The sequence below is a fragment of the Corella eumyota genome, chromosome 5, assembly GCF_963082875.1.
Source record: "Corella eumyota chromosome 5, kaCorEumy4.1, whole genome shotgun sequence".
Lineage (NCBI taxonomy): Eukaryota > Metazoa > Chordata > Ascidiacea > Phlebobranchia > Corellidae > Corella > Corella eumyota.
In genome coordinates, this window is record NC_137494.1 from 6211159 (window position 1) to 6230355 (window position 19197).

Here is a 19197-nt window from a genome sequence, read left to right on the forward strand (position 1 = left end):
TTATTTTTGAAAAACTTTTGCTGTAGTCATATATACTTACAGATTGATAGTTTGCTAACAATAAATACTGTTTCATTTAAGTGATAGTACGTAAGCAATGACTTAGTAGGTTCACTAGAAATCTAAGACAATCGCGTGGTAATGGCTCATTGTGAATAATGTTTTTATTGTTTTAAGAACACACTCCTCGGTTCGACCTCACTGATTCTATGCCGTATCATCCTTAAGTAAGACCAGACCACGTATAAGGGCATTAACTTTTGCTAAGTCTATATCAACAAAATTTAAAACTGCAAATGTCTGCTTGAGACTTTGCCGGTATAGCAAAAGTTAACTCTATGTTTAGGCCGAAAAGCCAACATTTTTACATAAATACTTTATAAAACCCGCTTAAATTGTGATAACTTATTGTTAAAATACAATCAATTTAATTCTCTTACTATTGAAACGACATCTTCTTTAAAATCATTGATAAAACCTTGCCTCCTGCATACTAGAGTAAAGATTTGACTATCGTCATATCCTAAATAATCTCTAATAACAATTAAGACAATAATCGTACAATCATACACGGAAGCAATAGAAAGAAAAACAACAAGAATAGCATTATGTCAATCAAAGACTGAGCCAATCAAAACACTGAATGGGCGGGGCTTAGCGCAATATGTTTATTATGATGTACGTTTAAAAATATGCAATATGAATTGCATACAGTTTTGTTAAATTTATTAATTTTACCTTTTTTACTTAGAAAAATATAGTTCGGTTTAAAAAATTTAATTTCTGATTAATGTAAATGATTTACTAACATAATTTTTAGGCATATACCAGACAAAAACGTGAACACAAAACTGGGTAAGGGATAACAATGTTACCCTATGATTAGACTGTAAAGTTGCCCTTTTCATTTCGAGGATTATTTGTTTTGTTTTTTCGTTAACCATATGGTCAGATAGGCCTAATGTGCTCTTTTTATGTTAAATTTTTTTAACAAAACTGGTCAATATTAGGTGTAATAATATATTTTTCATGTTAAAATAATTGCACACTAGCAGCTAATACAGAAAATGGGCAAAAAATATATTTTCTTACTTAGCTACAAAAATTATTTTTATAACACAAAAAAGCATTTTACAAAATAGCAAACTGTTTTTTCTTTGCACAGGTATATATATATATGTGAAGACTTAAATACAGGCATTATTTTTTTTTAATTTACATTAACAGTTATAAAATAACATAAAAATAGATTTTACAAGTACAGTACCCAAATATTTTTTTTAAATACCTACAATGCAGTTAAACAAAACAAAAAATGCCCCAAAAAATGTTTGCTAACATAAATATTTTACTTATAATAATAAAATTTATTTACAAATGTTACAATATTTAAAAATTAAATGGAACTGTGTAAAAATTTGGGCTAAATATTAAATAATTTAAATAATTTTTGATAAAAAGGTCAATTTTAAAAAGTAACTTCTCAACATAAATTTGTGCACTGCATTAAATAGAATTTCTGCACGAAAAAATTTACATACTTTTAAAACAATTAAATTGTAAGCTTAACAACGACAAAAAAAAAATCCAGAAAAATAAAGTTCACAGAAAAGAAAGTAACCAAAAATAATTATTTTATAAATTCAGCAAAGTAAAATCAAATTTGAAAGAAATAAAATTAAAAATTAGAGTAATAGCCATTTAAAAGAATTAGAAAAAAATCCCAACTCTTTACAAACTGCCGACTTCGCTTGATGATTTTGTGCAGTTAGCATGAAGGGGGCTCAAAATTAAACCAAGTTCAGCTTGTAATGTTTCATGTCTATAACTAACTCTAATGTCAGGTACATTTGTCCTTCTGATGTCGTTCCCATCTTGGCCCTCTTCCATGTAATGTGGCCCTAACCAGTACTGCTTGAACTGGAAAGTTAAATAACATATTTTAGTAAATAATAAAACAAACATTGGATTATGTATTTAAACCATTGTATATTATTTTCAGTCTTTAGTTGTTCTGGTTCAAAATTTTAATTTTATTTTTAAGATTATTTCGTGGTGTATTAAACATGTAAAAATGCTATTTTAAAATCAATAATCAAAAAGCTTAGACTGGAAAATGCCAATAAAAACCAAGTTAAGAAAACACACATTTTTAAATACCCATCCATACAACATAGAACAACAGTACCAGTAGGACTGTCACAAAAAATTAACATAAATACCTGATGTGGAAAACCACTCATTATGATGCTGTTCCTTGCCAGTTCACACATATCACATGAACTTAACTTCCACACTTGTGCAGCTATACTGTATTCCTCCATTAAAGGTTCCTTCAACAAAATAAATATTTTTATTCTTGTGATACTTTGGAATGTGGTTTAAACAAAAAATTAAAATCCATGTAATCAAAACCAAAAAATTTTTCCTTAACTGACCTTGGTAAAATGAAATTGTAGGGGGTCGTCAGTAGATAGTGAGACGCACAAGCCTCTTGCAAGATAATCAGGCAGTGGATTTCTATGGTAACTAAGGAACAGACCGTTATTGCTAAGGGGTGACATGGCAATTCCGATTTGAGCTAGATAGTAGAGGTATTGAAGTACTGGCACCTAAATAAGTAAAATTTATAAAAGCACTTTCCACTAATAAACTATTACAATTATTTTTGTCGAAAATACCCTTTTTACATTAAAAACAACAACCAAAATAACAAAAACTCTACAAAAATGTTATTTTTACTGATGATATTTTTAATTTACCTTTCTTAGCAGAAGCCCATGACTAATATTATCTGCAAGAATGTAAGCTGTAACTAAATGGTGGGCAGGTCCTGCTTCACCACAATGCGGTCTCAAGTTAAATATTGTCATATCCCTCGACCTAACAAATTCATTTTAAATTGTTAAAAATTATAACGAAAAGGTAAATTTTTAAAATAATAAAAATTTTATAAACTTACTTTCGAAGTTGATTAAGGGTAACCATGTTGGCGTACATGTAATAAACATAATAAGAATAAGGGGGGTTGTCATTTTTCACCCAGTCTTGGGGTTTGGGTGATTGCATCGTAAAAACATGATGTTCTGGTTTTGATTCGTCGTCAACAGAGTCGAAACCAGTCACCTGAAATGTAAGGAAAATTGAATTAATAAATGATTTAATTTTACAAATTTGTACAGGCATTTGAAGTGTTTTCCTTGTTATAACTCGATAAAAAAAATAAAATTGCCTTAATGATTTTAAATGGCAGCAAATCAAATAAAAAAACAGTTAAAATTTAAAACAATTAGAATTTAATTGCCAAAAACACAGAAATTTTTAGTAAATTTAAGCAACAGCTATAGTTGTCTTGGTTTGAATTTAAGAAATAGCTTTAGGTAACTAATTTACATACAAATTTTTTTTTGACAATTTAACAATGGCTATAGTTACCTATTTTGCATACAAAAAGGTATTGAAGTAACAAAAAAAAATATTGTTAACAATTACTTACGTGTTTTAAGAAAAGATGTAATTCAGGATGTTTTTGTGGGTATAAAGTTGCTTCGAATAATGGTCTGAAAATGTTGTCCATCAACTCAGCAAAATTATTTAAGGAACCCTTTGCTTTGTAGACATCACTGAAAAATAAAAACTTTTTGATAGCTGATGAAGCATGAAGTTCAAATACAAAAAATAAGATAAAAGTTCTCAAAAATTTTCTGATTGTGAATTTTCTGATTTCTGATTCAAGTACCTTAAAAACTAATATATAAATTTTAAAAAAATCTTGTATATTTAAACTTACAATAATCTAGGTATTTGTATAAGCCATCTGATATTATCACTGTACACTTGGTGACCAACTGCCCACTGTGCAAGTTTGGTCCACTCATCAGGTGATCGTCCGTATATTGAAAGTCGAAGTTCTGCTTGTTGGTATTTACTGTCCTCTAAATCATCCATAACTTCCTAGAATTAAAGTAAAGTTATTGTTACAAGTTAGATTTAAAAAAATGTGAATACATTTTTATACTATATAGAATTGAAATATCTACATAAGAGTAAAAATTAGGTTGATAAATTTCGTAAAAATAAATATTAGGCGTTCGAGGTGCTTTATTTGAATATATGTGAAAAATACATTTAAAAGCAGCCGGTATAAGTAAGTGTATAATGCTCATGCAACGAGCATAAAAAATTAATTAGTTTAATTAATTTTTAAAATAATATTTATTAAATCACTACAACAAAATTTGAAAATTATGGACTAATAATAGCATTAACTTAAAATAGTAAAACATTTGGTTCACCTTGATGACATGACCAAAGAACTTTCCACCACATTGGTTGTCAGTTTTAATATAAATCTCCCTTAATATACTTTGACCAATTGGGTTGTACTTTGAGTTAAACTTATCAAACCTGTAAAAAACGCATGTTTATTAAAAAATATTAATTTATAACAGTTTTTATAATTTAGTTAAAAAGCTAGGCTAGTTATTAAATAAACATTATTATTCTAAATACAATTATAAAATGACTTTTTAAACATAAACCTAATATTTTTGTCACCTGTGAAAAAGATTTCTGTCTGCATGTACATCAAGACTGTCCACACTTAAATCATAAGCTGACAAGTTCAGAGAATCAAATACCTAAAATAAAATTTAATTTGATAAAGAAAAATGTTAAAACAAGTTTTAGTAAATTGCATTAAAATTCAAAATAGTTGCAAAATAACAGTAGAAATCAACAAAAAAATGCCGAAAAAAACTTTTACAAATTTAGAAATAAACGTTGTATTTAAATGATTTTAGATTTTTTTTACCTCTTGGAGCGTGAATTCTTTCTCAGCTGTCTTGTATACTATATCTGATGCATTTTTCTTCATGGTTTTCTTCATAAAACGTAACAAGTGCTTTTGATTCATGCATGATGAGGCATGAATGTGGGTGTCAACCTTGATTAAATTACAGTAAAATTACAAAAAGTTTTAATGTAAATGTACTGGATAAGTAAAAGTACTTTTTAGTAATTAGTGTTACATTTAATGCATTTTTTGTAAATCTTTATTATTTTCTTTGATTTTTGCCCTCCATCAACCTTTTTTTTCTTTTATTTTAAGTGGGATTAAAGGGTTTTTATTTTAAATTTTTAGTTTATTTACCTTTCTGCAGTTGTAAAAGTCTCGGTGAGGAACTTCTTTCTGAGCAGCTAACTCTTTTGTTTCATTTAATAAAGCATGAAGTTGAAATTTCGACGACAAGTAAGATAATCGGCGATAACAAAATGTTTTTCTGAAAAAGTAAAACAAAAAATTTTTACAAATTTGTATAAGGAGTGCCTTTCTACTACACTTTTTGAATAGCAACTTTTATTAAATTTTAAAATGGTAATTTTTCTATACAGTCTAAATAATGCATATAATATTTTGTCAACCCAGATAAAAAAGACAAAAATTTTAAAATATAAAACAGGCGAGGCAAAATCTAAAAAAAATTGTAAAAAACTTACAGTGGTCCATCTACAATCATGGCCATTATTTTATTTAAATCCTGAATGTAACTTTCAAGATCAGGATAAAGCAAATTCCACGGTTCATTTCTAAATCAAAAGAATTCATTAACGTTTAAAAAAAATAAAATATTGTTTAGATAATAATTCCCTATGTGGTTAAAATGTGCTTGTATTTCTATCTATAATATTATTTACCTAATAGATTAATCAATAAAATATAAATAATTTAATGCAAGAATAGGTATTTGTTAAACTTTAATATGTTAAAAAGAAATAAAAAAAAGTATTTTAATAAAAATTGCAAAAACAAAATTGGTGCCTTCTAAAAAAAAAATAAATCCAATGATGAAATTGAAAATTCTAAAATGTTTTCCCATAAAAAACAGAAAAATAAATATTTCTTTTTTAAATATAATTAAAAAAACAACAAACCTTAATAAGTGGGTCTCATCCTCATACATTCTAAACACCCCATCCACCATCTTTAACTTGTATGGAGCATCCACTGGCATTGTTGAACTCTGAACATTGCTGTAAGGACTCACATCCTCCACTGGAGGGTGGTAGGGAGCATCTAAAATATTTTCAAGAACAAAAATATAAAAAAATGTCAAAAAATATAAATGTTTAAATGTTATCAAATGTATTTTTTTAGAATTGATAATATCTTTTTTAAAAAGAAAACCACAGAAAAATTATGTAACTTCAGAAAAACCTTTTAGTTATTTGATTTAATTCAATTACAATTTAAATTAAACTGGTAAACAAGTCATGCTATAAATAGGGACATAATTTCTATTCTGAGAAATGAACAGTTGTCCTATATTAACCCCACAACAACCAAAGTTTAGTAATCCTCCTGGCTATGTAATGAGAATATCCTAGTAAACAGGGTTTGTATTAATCAAATACAAAATATGTCATAACAATATATTATGGTGTGATGTAGTTTTAAAAACAATAACATTGTAATTAATAATAAATGATGCAATAATATCATTGTTGTATGTAATTGTTTATCAAAAAAAAAACATGACACTCATACCATATTAAATAAAATTTGCGCACTAGAGGCAAACAACCCCATTTTAAATCCTAATAAAATAATATGAAACTTATTTCAAGTATGTATATACACAAAAGAGTTCAAAAAATTTACATCTAGTCAAATGCAAATTAAATTGTGAATATTTAAGCAAAAAATTGGAACTACCTTTGTGTATTTTTTCTTCAATATTAAAGATTGGTGACCTAACATCTTTTCCTTCCATCTAAACATTTACAAAAGTTTTTGTCATTTTGTTAACAAATTTAAAAAAATACTACTGATAAAATATATGAAGTACTTCTAATTTTTATGCCTGTTGTAGGTATATTGTCGTCAATTGATAAGAAAAATATAAAAATTTAAAAAAAACTTTATCCTTTTATCTATAACTAGTCATTAACTGTAAAATTAAAAAAAAGTTATTAAAAAATACAATTAACAAAATATAAAAAATCATATTACATAGCACACAATTCAACAGACTTATAAAATAAAAAAAGTTCACTCTAAAACCAACACTTAAAATGAAATGTAGACCTATATACATTTACAAAAAAAAATATAATAAGTCAAATTTGTTAAGCTGCAAAAATGTTTAAGATTATATACAAAAATGTATTTTTAATGTTACTGCTTGTAGTGTTAGTGCGATAATTTTAATCTAATTTTGCTGAAGAACTGTAAGAAAAAAAATTGACACACAATTTTTAAGGGGTCCCTTAAAATTGACATACACGAAAATAAAAGAAAACGCAATCATATTTTTCTTACTCGTAGAAAATAATATCCGGGAATTTTTGGACACTAAAAATAGAAACTCTTATTCTGTTAATTTGTGAGTGAATTTCTTAATTGTATTTGTTTATAAAATGGGTAGTATGATATTTAGATGTTGCAACAATTTGGTTTTGATAAAAAAATTGGAGTTATGAGAAAAAAAAGTGTCTTATTATGTGTATGCAGTTTTTTTATATACAAATAACACTTTGTTTTAGTTGTAAACAGTAAACAAATGAGTAAAAATGTAACTATGACCCTTCTGTTTAATGTCAATATAAGGCAACCTGCTCATATTAACATAATAAACAGCTATATTCAAATTACAGTTTCAAAATTTATTTTTAACATAAATATCTAAATTTTGTTTATACCGTTCTTAAGTGCCTGGCAGTTGTAGAAAAAATCTTGTTTTCAGCCATCTCCATATACTTCTCTCTGATCAGCAAAGCTTCAGAAAGGTGAACTGATGCCTCTTCTAAGTCACATAATGGAACCTATAAAAAATTGCATTTTACTTTATGTTTTTTGGTTGTTGGCTCTGAGATAAAGGACTTATCAGCTTAATTATAGCATAACTTTTATAATCATTGCCTTTTTTAGTATCCTTAGCCAAATATTGTATACTTAAAGAGGTAACCTGACTATAAGCTTACAAAAAAGTCAAGATGCAAAAAATAACTTAATTAGAATTACTAAACTTCAATAGAATTGAACTTTGTCAGAGAATTACTACTAAAATTTAATTTATGTTTACCCCAGCAATTTCATCGCCAGTGACTTCGATTCGATGAAAATCAACTTCAAGATTTTCCCCCAATGCGTCCAATTCATTTCCAACACTTTCAATTCTTTTTCTAAAAAAATTTAAATTGTTTAAAATTTGAAAATATTATCATGTTGTTACCTCAAAAAAATTAAAAACCATTTTGTTGTTATAAAAATTTGTTTAGCTGTAGTATTTATTTTTAATGAATAGTGAATGATAATGCCCATCCATTATTATGTCTGTGTATGTGACCAAATGCTTACACAGTTAAACTAATACTTTATTATAAAAATAAATGATTAAATTTTACTATTTTCAAGTTAACTTCTACTTTCATTTAAATTAACACACCTACATTTTTAATAGCTAAAAAAATCAATAAAGCAAAAAACAATCAAAAACGCCTTTTTAAAAAAACACAAATGCCAATTAGCATCGCTCAATAATTGTGGCCACTTGGGGTCGATCAATCAAGCGTAACACACTCAAAAAGCTTGTTGTTTGATTATTCTACCATATAGTATTTAGTATACTATAAGTGAAAGTCTATAGTCAAAACCACTACATGCAAAAAACTGGGTAAAAATGTCGGCAAAGTTGTGAAAAATCGATAATACAGTCTGGTATGTTGCTGAATGAACCAAATAACATAACAAATAAATATTATTTAAAATTAAATTTGTGAAAAATGTTGTAACTTTACCCTTTACAAAATGTTTGAATATAGTGAACCTGGTTTTAAATTTGTTTACAAAATATTTATCATCTGATTGTATTTCATTTATTTAAAATTAGCTATTTAAAATTCAATTTTTTTTAACTCCCTTATGACATAACACTATTCTAACTCCCGTATGACATAATATGGTTTGTTATTAGTGGTCCATTCAGCAAATTATGACACTACAACTACCTTATATAACTTGGAAACTTTGGATATCTGAAAAATAAGCTGTTAATAACCTGGACAAAACAACAAAAATAAAAAAAGAAAAGTTTAAAAAAAAATTAAAATATAATGTAATTGCCTTACTAAAAAAAAATTTTAATTTAAATTTAACGAAGAAAAATATTACAAAGAAATCTGTAATAACTTTACATCAAGATAAAAAAAATTAAAATAGTAATAAAAAACTAAGAAAACAATTATGCTTACTCTTTAAGTGCTGGTAACATCATCATATGCTGGCTAGTCAGTGAAGCTTTATGTGGAAAAAGTTGGCACGTCTCTCCTTCTACGGCATCTGCCTTATCTAAACTTACTGAAGGAATCGGTATACCATTGGTCCCGGCGTTATTATGATGTTCCGGAAGTTTCTTCATCGTGCTGGATGCCACTATAGTGTTTTGTAGTGATTTCCAATGCTTATGGCTGATGGTGTAAATGTATATGAGTGTGTGTGGAAATGGTTATAAAAGCAATGAGCAATTTTTATGTGTTTTTTTATTTTGATTCAAGTTCGAAAGCAAAAATTTAGCAAGAAAATGTTAGGAGATTTAGAAGGTTAGTAAGAAGAAAAAAGCACACGCAAATTTTTGTAAGTTTTGTATGGTTGTAAAGGTTAGTTATGTAAGTGTGGAAAGAGGGTATAAAAAAAAAACAAGCAATCAAAATCAGTTTTTAGATAACTATTTTAATATTTACATTAATTTTTTATTCTACAATAAATCCAAGTAAGGTTATTATTCAACAGTTACAGTTGGAATATATACGCATTATAAATAATCAAAAATTAATTTATAAAATAAGCAAAAATAAATGATTTTCAATATTTACATACAAACTAAAAAATAACTTCTAAAACAAAAAACAACAACTCATTGTACTAACAATATTTAAAAAATCTAATAAAAAAACAGTCTGTGAAATGAAGACATTAAGCTATATGTTTATCACAAATACATACTAACACAATTTTTTTTCATTTAAATCTTCCTAACATAAATAACCTAACATATGGTCTTGGCTAGTGCAAAAGCTTAAAATATACCTGCTTATTGCTTGTGTAATTGGCATATAATCAATAATCCTTGCCCAAATACCCTTATATCCCCATATACTTTATAATAGATCTAATTGCATTTTTCTCTGTCTAATGGTTTTCTTATTTGTTAAATTGGCTAGTTATAATCCTCCTATATATTATTGCAGAGATATTCTTACCCAATCTGTACATATGTAAGTAACTACTGACCTTTTTTGCAATTCTTTTTTATGCCCATTTACAATTTGCAAAGTGCTGCTTTAGTTGTCCAGTAAAAGGTTTAAAATGTAAAAACACACTTATTTAAAATTAAAGTGACTGTCCTTTTAGTTGCATATTGTTGTAGGCTTTTAAGTTTACATGCTAAGTAACTCTGCCTTTTGCCTTGCTAATAAATTCTTAATGAAGCTCAGTATAAAGTACACACACAGCCTAGGCAAAAATTAACCGACAATTACAACAGAATCAATACATTTTTCTAATTGCATTTCTTCTAAATGGCTCTGTTATGGTATAAGCCCAGAAAACCCAAAACAACAACAATTAACATGGTGCAAGTGTTGCTACTTTCACCTAAGATAATCCATTTTAATGTCATGCTCAGCAGTTTTTGTATAAATTGACGGTTTCACGATAAATTATTGAAAACCACTCTAACATGTAATTATGTCCATAAACAGACTGAGGCAGAGTGAGTAAGGCATTTTGGGTCACCATTTTAAAATTTAGTTGCAAGATAAAAAATATTCTATAAATAGATATGTCGTGTTTAAATTGAATTTTCCCGGCTATACCAACAATGACAAACAACACAAATGTTGTTGATAATTTCTACTCGTTACCGGTCAGATATTTCTCTTTGTCTTTCTTCACACATATCACAAATTAATTTTTGTGCTGGCCTACTAAAGTGTTGCATTTGGAAAAAATGCACAATTTTTAATTTTTATATTGAATTTAAAATAAATTAAAAACACATTAAAATATAGTTACAACCAACAATAAAATATGGACAACACAATATTGACCAATTAAAAAACAAAAAAAAAATTAAAATAATAAAGGGCATTTTATTGATATAATTATTATAGACCAGTATATATTGAATAAATATTAATAAACTATTACTATATGTTTACATGTTATTTAAATTAAAAATAGCCTATGACTATGCATGTTAGTCATTTAAAACCAAATTGATGCACTTTAGGCATTTGTTTAACAAAGCACGCTGCAATTATTAATGACATTTATTTTTTGTGCATGAACTACAGTTTCAAATAATTCCCATCAAAAAATTCAAAAGGCAAACTTTGTAAAATCAAACTAATGCCAGAACAACAAAAAAAAATAATTCCAATCCAGTTCAAATTACATACTGTTATCACACAAAACTAAATGTTAAAAAGCTTAAAACTTACGATACAAAATCCTGTGAAATTTGTCGGTCAACTAAGTGTCTTTTCTCCTCATGTTGTAGGATGGGAATTTCGTCGTTGAACTCACAAGTTGAACTTAAATCCCCACAACCTGCTATATCTTCAGAAAAGAGATGCTGCCAAAATATAATAAGAAAAAATAAAATAGAGATAAGAGAAAAAACAAACATTAAAATTGATATAGTTTTAATGGTTTGTTATTTGATTACCGTACTAAAAGTAAAAATTATTTATATCAATATAACCTCAGTTATATTATAACTTGTCCAAAATTTTATTCAAAAAAATTTTTTTTACCTCAGCCATCTTATTAAAATCTGTCATATTTTGAATGTTTTTGTATCTGAAACAGGAAATTAAATATTTATCAAAAAACTTTTTATTTTCAAATTCTAAAAACTTTTTTTTGACTAGTTTTAAAAATTTCGTACCTTGAAAACGAACTCTTTTGACCTGGTCTGTTGTGGCTTTTATTTGAACCAGACGACTCCTCCTTTAAGGAAACTAAAAAAACAAATAGAAAAGTTTTTAATTTGGTGAGCTACATAAAACAAATTTCCAAAAATATATCATTTTGAATATTTATTTAAAAAATCTTCTTTGCTTTAAATATATATAAAAATTTTGTTTTGAAAAATTAAAACAAACATACCTTTATTCTAGTTATTAATTTTTTTATTAAAAAAAGTTATTTTTAAATAAAGTTTAATTGATGATGTAAATCATAAATCAAACAATAAATTAATAATGATGTTTAATAAAGACAAACTTATAATTTATCTGCAATAATTTATCTGCAAACACAAAAATTCTGATATTAATTGCTTGTCAATGTTAGAACAAACAAAATGTTTACTTTTATAAGCTAAAAGTTCAACAATTTAATTAAAATTAATACTTATTTACTAAGTTTAAAATTTTCTTTTTGTAAAGTTGCAAAACACGATAAAGTTATAAACAGGAAATAATTGATGTTGCAACAATTTGTGCAAACTTGCTAACCTTACACTAAAAAAAAAATAAAGCTCTACAAAAAACTAAGATTTTGTGATAATGTTACCAATAAGTAAATTTATTATAATAAATCTCTGGTTAAATTTTCCAAAAAAATGACTCAGTAAATTTTACAAAAATTAACTTTTTTTTAAATCACTTTACATAAACTACTTAGCAGTGCTTTGCTGACAATAAACATATTTACTATTTGTTATTCTATTATTACAAACAGATACCTATCATGAGTTTTACGAGGTAATGTCTGACACATGGTTAACCACATTTGAACTACAAAGTGTTATTATTGCCAGCATACTATATGCAATTGGTTATGAGGCAATCACGGTTGTGCAACGTCTATTTCTCACTTTTGAAAAAATGCAAATTTCGCAATCAGTAACTGTTACGACACTTGACCAGTCCTTAAGCAAACACATTCACAAGCAATCTGATTTCGACTTTGTAAACTTTACTTAAGGTCCCGTAAACAGTTTATTAGCAAACAACCAACCAAATAAATTCCAAAAATTGTTTAATTTGAGTTTAACGAAAATTTAAGTTTACAATGATAAATTAGACAACGATGGTTTGATCCACACCTAAACAAATATATGCCTTAACTAAATTTAAGCTTTAGTTTTGTAACAATATTTAAATTAAACAAATTAAAATACTATTTAAAAACTTTTATCCCAACCAAATACTAAACGCAATTTATTAATTTAAAAACTCTTTATATTAGGTAAATGTTTTCCTATATTATTTTAAACCTAATCCTTTTTTTATGCCAATGTCAGGCATAAATAAATCATGCAGTGGAAAATATCATATTTCCATTGATTTTTTAATTAATTTTTATCGTCCAAGCATTAAACAAAACAATTGCGCAAAATAGTTAAAACTTTTATAACATAAAATTTCTATACAGGTACTAACTTTCGTATTCTTAAATACATAATATAAAAATACTTTGTTTGTTTTTATTTAAAATAAATTAAATATTTATTAAATAACTAGCTTACTCAAAACCAAGATTAAACAACTGCTTTAGTACTTATTAGACCATCAAGTATTTACGAGACCACGAAACCTCGTCAATTTTATTCGATTTCACTTGAATGGTGAAACACGATACTCCAAGCAGGCCAACTAGCTATCAAAACCCAACAACTATTATAATGATTACTCTCTCTTTACTAAAAACATGTACGTCAATAACCACTTAAAAAGAGAAATTGCCTTTTTTGTATGTCAGCTTAGATTGGCTAGAGGCAAGATATTGAAGCTGTTATAAAACTACATGTTGGTTTTAACTGGACAGAGTCATAATGGATTGAACTCTGTGTCAACCACTAATTGTGTATTTCTGTGTATTTAATGGCGAGTTGGTGACAGATTGTGAAATATATTGCCCTAGGGTGACAGCTTTGAGAAAAGTGCCTAACAAAGCAATTGTAAACATCTATCTCTAACTCATGTAAACTATAATTTACGATTATTTTAAAAGAACAAAATCTATACAAATGGTAGAATAGCAAATATTTTTTTAAATGACTAAACTGTAGCTTAACAGCCTTCTATTATTTAAGCTAGTACAAGTAAGATACCTTAATACCTGTATGTTATAGTTGAATTACTCACAATATTAACAATATCAATTAGAAGTAAAACCCTTTTTTTTCAATTGTGTTGTACAAATCAATAATATAAGAAGCTTAAAAGAAGCTTATAATCTGAATATTCAGTAAATCTATTTTGACCTTGCAACAAAAATAAATTATTTATTTTATTTACCCATTTTAATTAACATATTAGAGTCTGGTTGTTAAGTCTATAACTAATTTAGCAAACTACCTATAAAATTATATACATTACACACCAAGTGTTAAATTAAAATACAAGCTAGTTTTGATTAAATTATACTTTCTTTTGTTTCTTCTATTCAAAATTAATATAAATATTTTACCGCAACAACTATTTGCACAAATTGAGGTAATCAAACTATAAGTTTAACAAGCAGAACTAGGTAACATCGATTTACCAAACTGACTCATACTGTATACAATCTGTATTCAATGTTATTGTAGGTATTATTATACATGCTCACACGATTCTTGAAAAAAAATAAACAACTTTTCAGTGACAGGAAACCTGGCCTGACGTCATTAAATTTTTACCATTTGTCACCTCTATTAACTCAAGGATGTAGCATATGATTAGCTTCACAACAAAAAAGCATTTAGTCAATTTTTTAGAAAACAGCAAATTTAAATCATTCAAATTTTTTTAAGTTTTGATGTTGAATTTTTATATATAATATATTTTAAAAACTTTCATAGTATTGAAACGTATACAAGCAAAGAGAGACTATAAAAAAGAATATATTAATTTAAATATTATAAAAAATTTACCAAACAAATTAAAAAAATCAATTTTAAAGGCAAAAGATCAGTATTTTATCAAGAATTAAAATATTAAAGCAACATTATATATGCATAGGCTTCTTTAACCTGGTTAAGGTGCAAACAGGTGGAAACTAGCACTTAGCTGATGTATAAAAACAAAGGCCGGTAGTGACTAACAAATTACTAATACCAACAATCTACACTTCCCGTTTAATATGACTAGCTTAGACTATAACAAATCGAAAAGTAGCAGCCAAGCTACATAAAAACTTAAAAAACATCTGAATAATAAAAACAAACAAAAATTTAATCCAATAGTGTTTATTTTATTTTTTTTCATTTATTATACATACCTGGGTTTTCTGTTGGATTCTTGTCATTCATTATTGTAAGAATGGAAAATGAAAGTTATAAACAGTAAATTTACTTTTAAAAAAAGGTTTATACCTGTATAACACATTAGCAATTTAATAAAACTTTAAAAAATAAAACTGAAATCTTTAATAGTTTTTTTAGACAACATAATAAAGCATAGGTATATACCTATATACTATTGTTTAATTATTAACTTTAATACTCAAGTTTAAAAAGTACCTACTGCTTTCAGATTATTTATGTTGTAAACTTTGGACTTTTCACGCTATTAATTGGGTAAATTGACAAGAGAATAATTAATGAAACATAAACAGTATTAAGTTGAGTTGTATCTGTGGTGGGTTATTCTAACATTAATATCATTTTAGTTAAATTGAACACCCTAATTTTCTTATTACAGAATTTTCAAAAAACATGTGTGAAATTTCAAACAAATTAAGGCCAACCCTCGCATTAACAATACCAAAAGCTGTAAAAATATTTATGTAACTTGATATGGCATAGAATTAAAAAGCACTAACAAACTAAGTTACAAATTGATGGGCCTTACTTGAAACTTAAATAACTTACCTCACAGGTTTATGACAGAGAAATTTTATAGCAATAGTTTATGTTAATTTGCCAGTCTGGAAAGTAGGGCAGTTTTCGACGAGATCTCGTGCGTGCAAACGTAAAAAAATGCGTGACCACGCGTGCCAAAATTTCCGGTCTAGGCGTGCACGCGTGATATATGTTAGCATGTTTTAGGCATCAGTATTGCGCGTGCACATTTTTTTAAGACACCAGGCGTGCAAAACGCTAATTCCAGGCGTGCATTTTTTTGAAAAAAAATCTCGTGCGTGCACACTGCCCTACTTTCCAGACTGGTTAATTTGAACATCCTAATGATTATAACTTTTTAATTTCAGACAAATTTACACCATCAGACCACACAACTTCAGTAAAAGGCCCGGAATTAATAGGGAGTCATATAGAAGTTCCCTTCCTTTTCCACACTTTTTGTAAAGGTTTATATACGTTTGAACAGTCTGCCTTTCAGTTTGAGATATTCTTATTTATTTTCCATAACCAGATAACCCCAAGTTTAGTATGCAGGGTCTGGCTTAGCTGCTAAGTCCAATCAGGCTGTTGTTGAATGCTGCGTAATTTGTAGAAAAATTGCCATACAAGCTTTTCTATTATGACACATTTAGTTAACAGGTATACGGAAGTAACCAGTTAATTAAATTATCGAACAATCAATATTTTTATTTTATTGATTTTAACCTAATGACCCTTGGCGACAATGCTGATTTGTTAACATCACTCCCAGCGGTTGCAAATCAGCTGTTTGTTCAATTGTTTAATTTTTTAAGTAATTATCCTCAAACCAGAAATAGTTTTTTTTGTGTTAAAAGTTTCGATATACTAGACAGCGTGGTGTTTCCATCTGAACTCGGCACAAACTGATAGTTTGGTAAAAAAATGCTGTTAGTTTTTGTTATAATGTATCAAAATAAAACAAAAAATAATTTTTTAAGTTGGGATTGCCGTATTATACGGGTCGACTGAAAATGAGGGAATGGAAATTGAAGGAACGGAAAATGAAGGAACGGAAAATGAAGGAACCGGAAAATGAAGGAACGGAAAATGAAGGAACCGGAAAATGAAAGAACGGAAAATGAAGGAACCGGAAAATGAAGGAACGGAAAATGAAGGAACCGGAAAATGAAGGAACGAAAATTGAAGGAAAGTGAAAAAAGGAGTAGCGGAATCCTAAAAAAATAAAACGCGGAAATACCGTTGACTGTTTATTTAGGTTTACTGTCATTTATTTGAGAACTGATAAGCGATAATGAGTTAATTTTTATTACCCCAGCATACCCTAACCCTCTTCTATAAAATGCCCGTTTATTTCTAAAATAATATCGACTTAAATACAAATAAATAGTCAACGGTATTTCCGCGTTTTATTTTTTTAGAATTCCGCCTCTCCTTTTTTCACTTTCCTTCAATTTCCGTTCCTTCATTTTCCGGTTCCTTCATTTTCCGTTCCTTCATTTTCCGGTTCCTTCATTTTCCGTTCTTTCATTTTCCGGTTCCTTCATTTTCCGTTCCTTCATTTTCCGGTTCCTTCATTTTCCGTTCCTTCAATTTCCGTTCCTTCATTTTCCATTCCCTCAAATTCCGCGTCCCCTATTATACTACAAAATCTTTGATGAGCATTTAACATTAGTAAAAACTTTTGTTTCATAAAAGTGATTTTATAACTTTTTCCGTCTTATTAATGTATAGTTCATTGTTTTTTATGGTTCGAAATCTTAGATTTCGAAACATATTGTTATTGTCAGTGTATTTATTATTATTATGGTTCGAAATCTTAGATTTCGAAACATATTGTTATTGTCATTATTATGGTTCGAAATCTTAGATTTCGAAACATATTGTTATTGTCCGTATATTTATTATTATTTTTATTTTTATTTTTATTCTTACTAATCCGAATTTTGAAATCGAATAACTTTTGATTTTGTGTATATAAATTTTTAAAATTTTAGTATGTTGTTTATTATCATATTGTGTTTCAATCCTCCTATTTTGATAATTTAAATATTATTAATTAGTAATTAATAGGTGTTTGTTTATTAAAATTTAGAGATCGTTATTAAGTTTTCAAATTTTGGTCAGTTATATATCATAATATTAATAACTAGAAAATAGATTAAAAATTTAATTTTTGTTTGTTTATTATATTTAAATTCTTGTTTGTTTATTAAAAATTAAAGTTTGATATTAAGCATTTAAAATTTAATATGAAGTATTTTATGATATTAGTAAATAAAATACATGTTTAAAAAATAATTTTTGTTTGTTTATTTTATTTAAATGCTTGTTTATTTATTAAAAATCAAATATCAATTTTGGGAATTTAAAATTTAGTAAAATGTATATCTTGATATTAACAACATAAAACTGGGTTAAAAAATTAATTTTATTTGTAAAATATATTTAAATGCTTGTTTGTTTATTAAAAATCAAAGATATGTAATATTCTTAGTTAAGGTGTAATTATTTTTTTTTTATAAAATAACGAATCAGTGTGAGTTTAACGCTTGAATAATTTATTAGCGTTCTGGTCGCCGTCAAAAATCGCCCTTTTTGCTGTCCATTAAAGTAAAATATATTGGTTGAAAATATAAGTAAAATGTTAAAGTATAAGTAAAAAATGTGTAATTTTTTTTTTTATTTGTTTTGTTTTTATTATATTTTAATACTCGTTTGATTACCAAAAATTAAGATCGGTATTTTGCTTTTAAATTTAGTTTACTTTTATATTACAATATCAATGAATGCGTGTTCGTTTGTTAAAATTAGGTTTAAATTAAAAAAAGTTAATATTTAAATTTATAATTTATTTAATAAACGTACTAAATAAATTATATTTATAAAAAAAAATCAAACGATTTCGAACCATATTTTATTTATCAAATAAATCTAGTTATTATTATTATGGTTCAAAATCTTAGATTTCGAAACATATTGTTATTGTCCGTATTTTTATGGTTCGAAATCTTAGATTTCGAAACATATTGTTATTGTCATTATATTTATTATTATGGTTCGAAATCTTCGATTTCGAAACATATTGTTATTGTCATTATTATGGTTCGAAATCTTAGATTTCGAAACATATTGTTATTGTCATTATATTTATTATGGTTCGAAATCTTAGATTTCGAAACATATTGTTATTGTCATTATATTTATTATTATGGTTCGAAATCTTAGATTTCGAAACATATTGTTATTGTCAGTGTATTTATTATTATGGTTCGAAATCTTAGATTTCGAAACATTGTTATTGTCCGTATATTTATTATTATTTTTATTCTTACTAATCCGAATTTTGAAATCGAATAAC

At 26.8% G+C, this 19197-nt stretch overlaps 1 protein-coding gene across 3 annotated transcripts; it reads right to left on the bottom strand.

The window, feature by feature from the left end:
• Nucleotides 1–1021: 1021 nt before the first annotated feature.
• Nucleotides 1022–16519, bottom strand: LOC145753728 (AMP deaminase 2-like). 3 transcript variants are annotated; one of them, XM_082570159.1, is made up of 21 exons: nt 15275–16519; nt 11952–12024; nt 11818–11863; nt 11503–11636; nt 9253–9468; nt 8085–8184; nt 7702–7824; nt 6716–6773; nt 5935–6076; nt 5500–5589; nt 5153–5282; nt 4814–4945; nt 4558–4640; nt 4296–4407; nt 3791–3954; nt 3497–3623; nt 2963–3126; nt 2763–2883; nt 2439–2612; nt 2223–2333; nt 1022–1920 (listed from the first exon to the last, which is right to left on the bottom strand). In XM_082570159.1, the coding sequence occupies exons 1-21, from the start codon at nt 15303–15305 to the stop codon at nt 1732–1734; spliced, it is 2520 nt and encodes an 839-aa protein (XP_082426285.1). In that variant the 5' UTR covers nt 15306–16519; the 3' UTR covers nt 1022–1731. The 3 variants fall into 3 exon arrangements, with proteins under 3 accessions (XP_082426285.1, XP_082426288.1, XP_082426286.1); XM_082570160.1 differs by lacking the exon at nt 15275–16519 and adding an exon at nt 12173–12315 and having other exon boundaries at nt 1023–1920; XM_082570162.1 differs by lacking the exon at nt 9253–9468 and having other exon boundaries at nt 15275–16518.
• Between the last annotated feature and the right edge of the window lie 2678 nt (nt 16520–19197).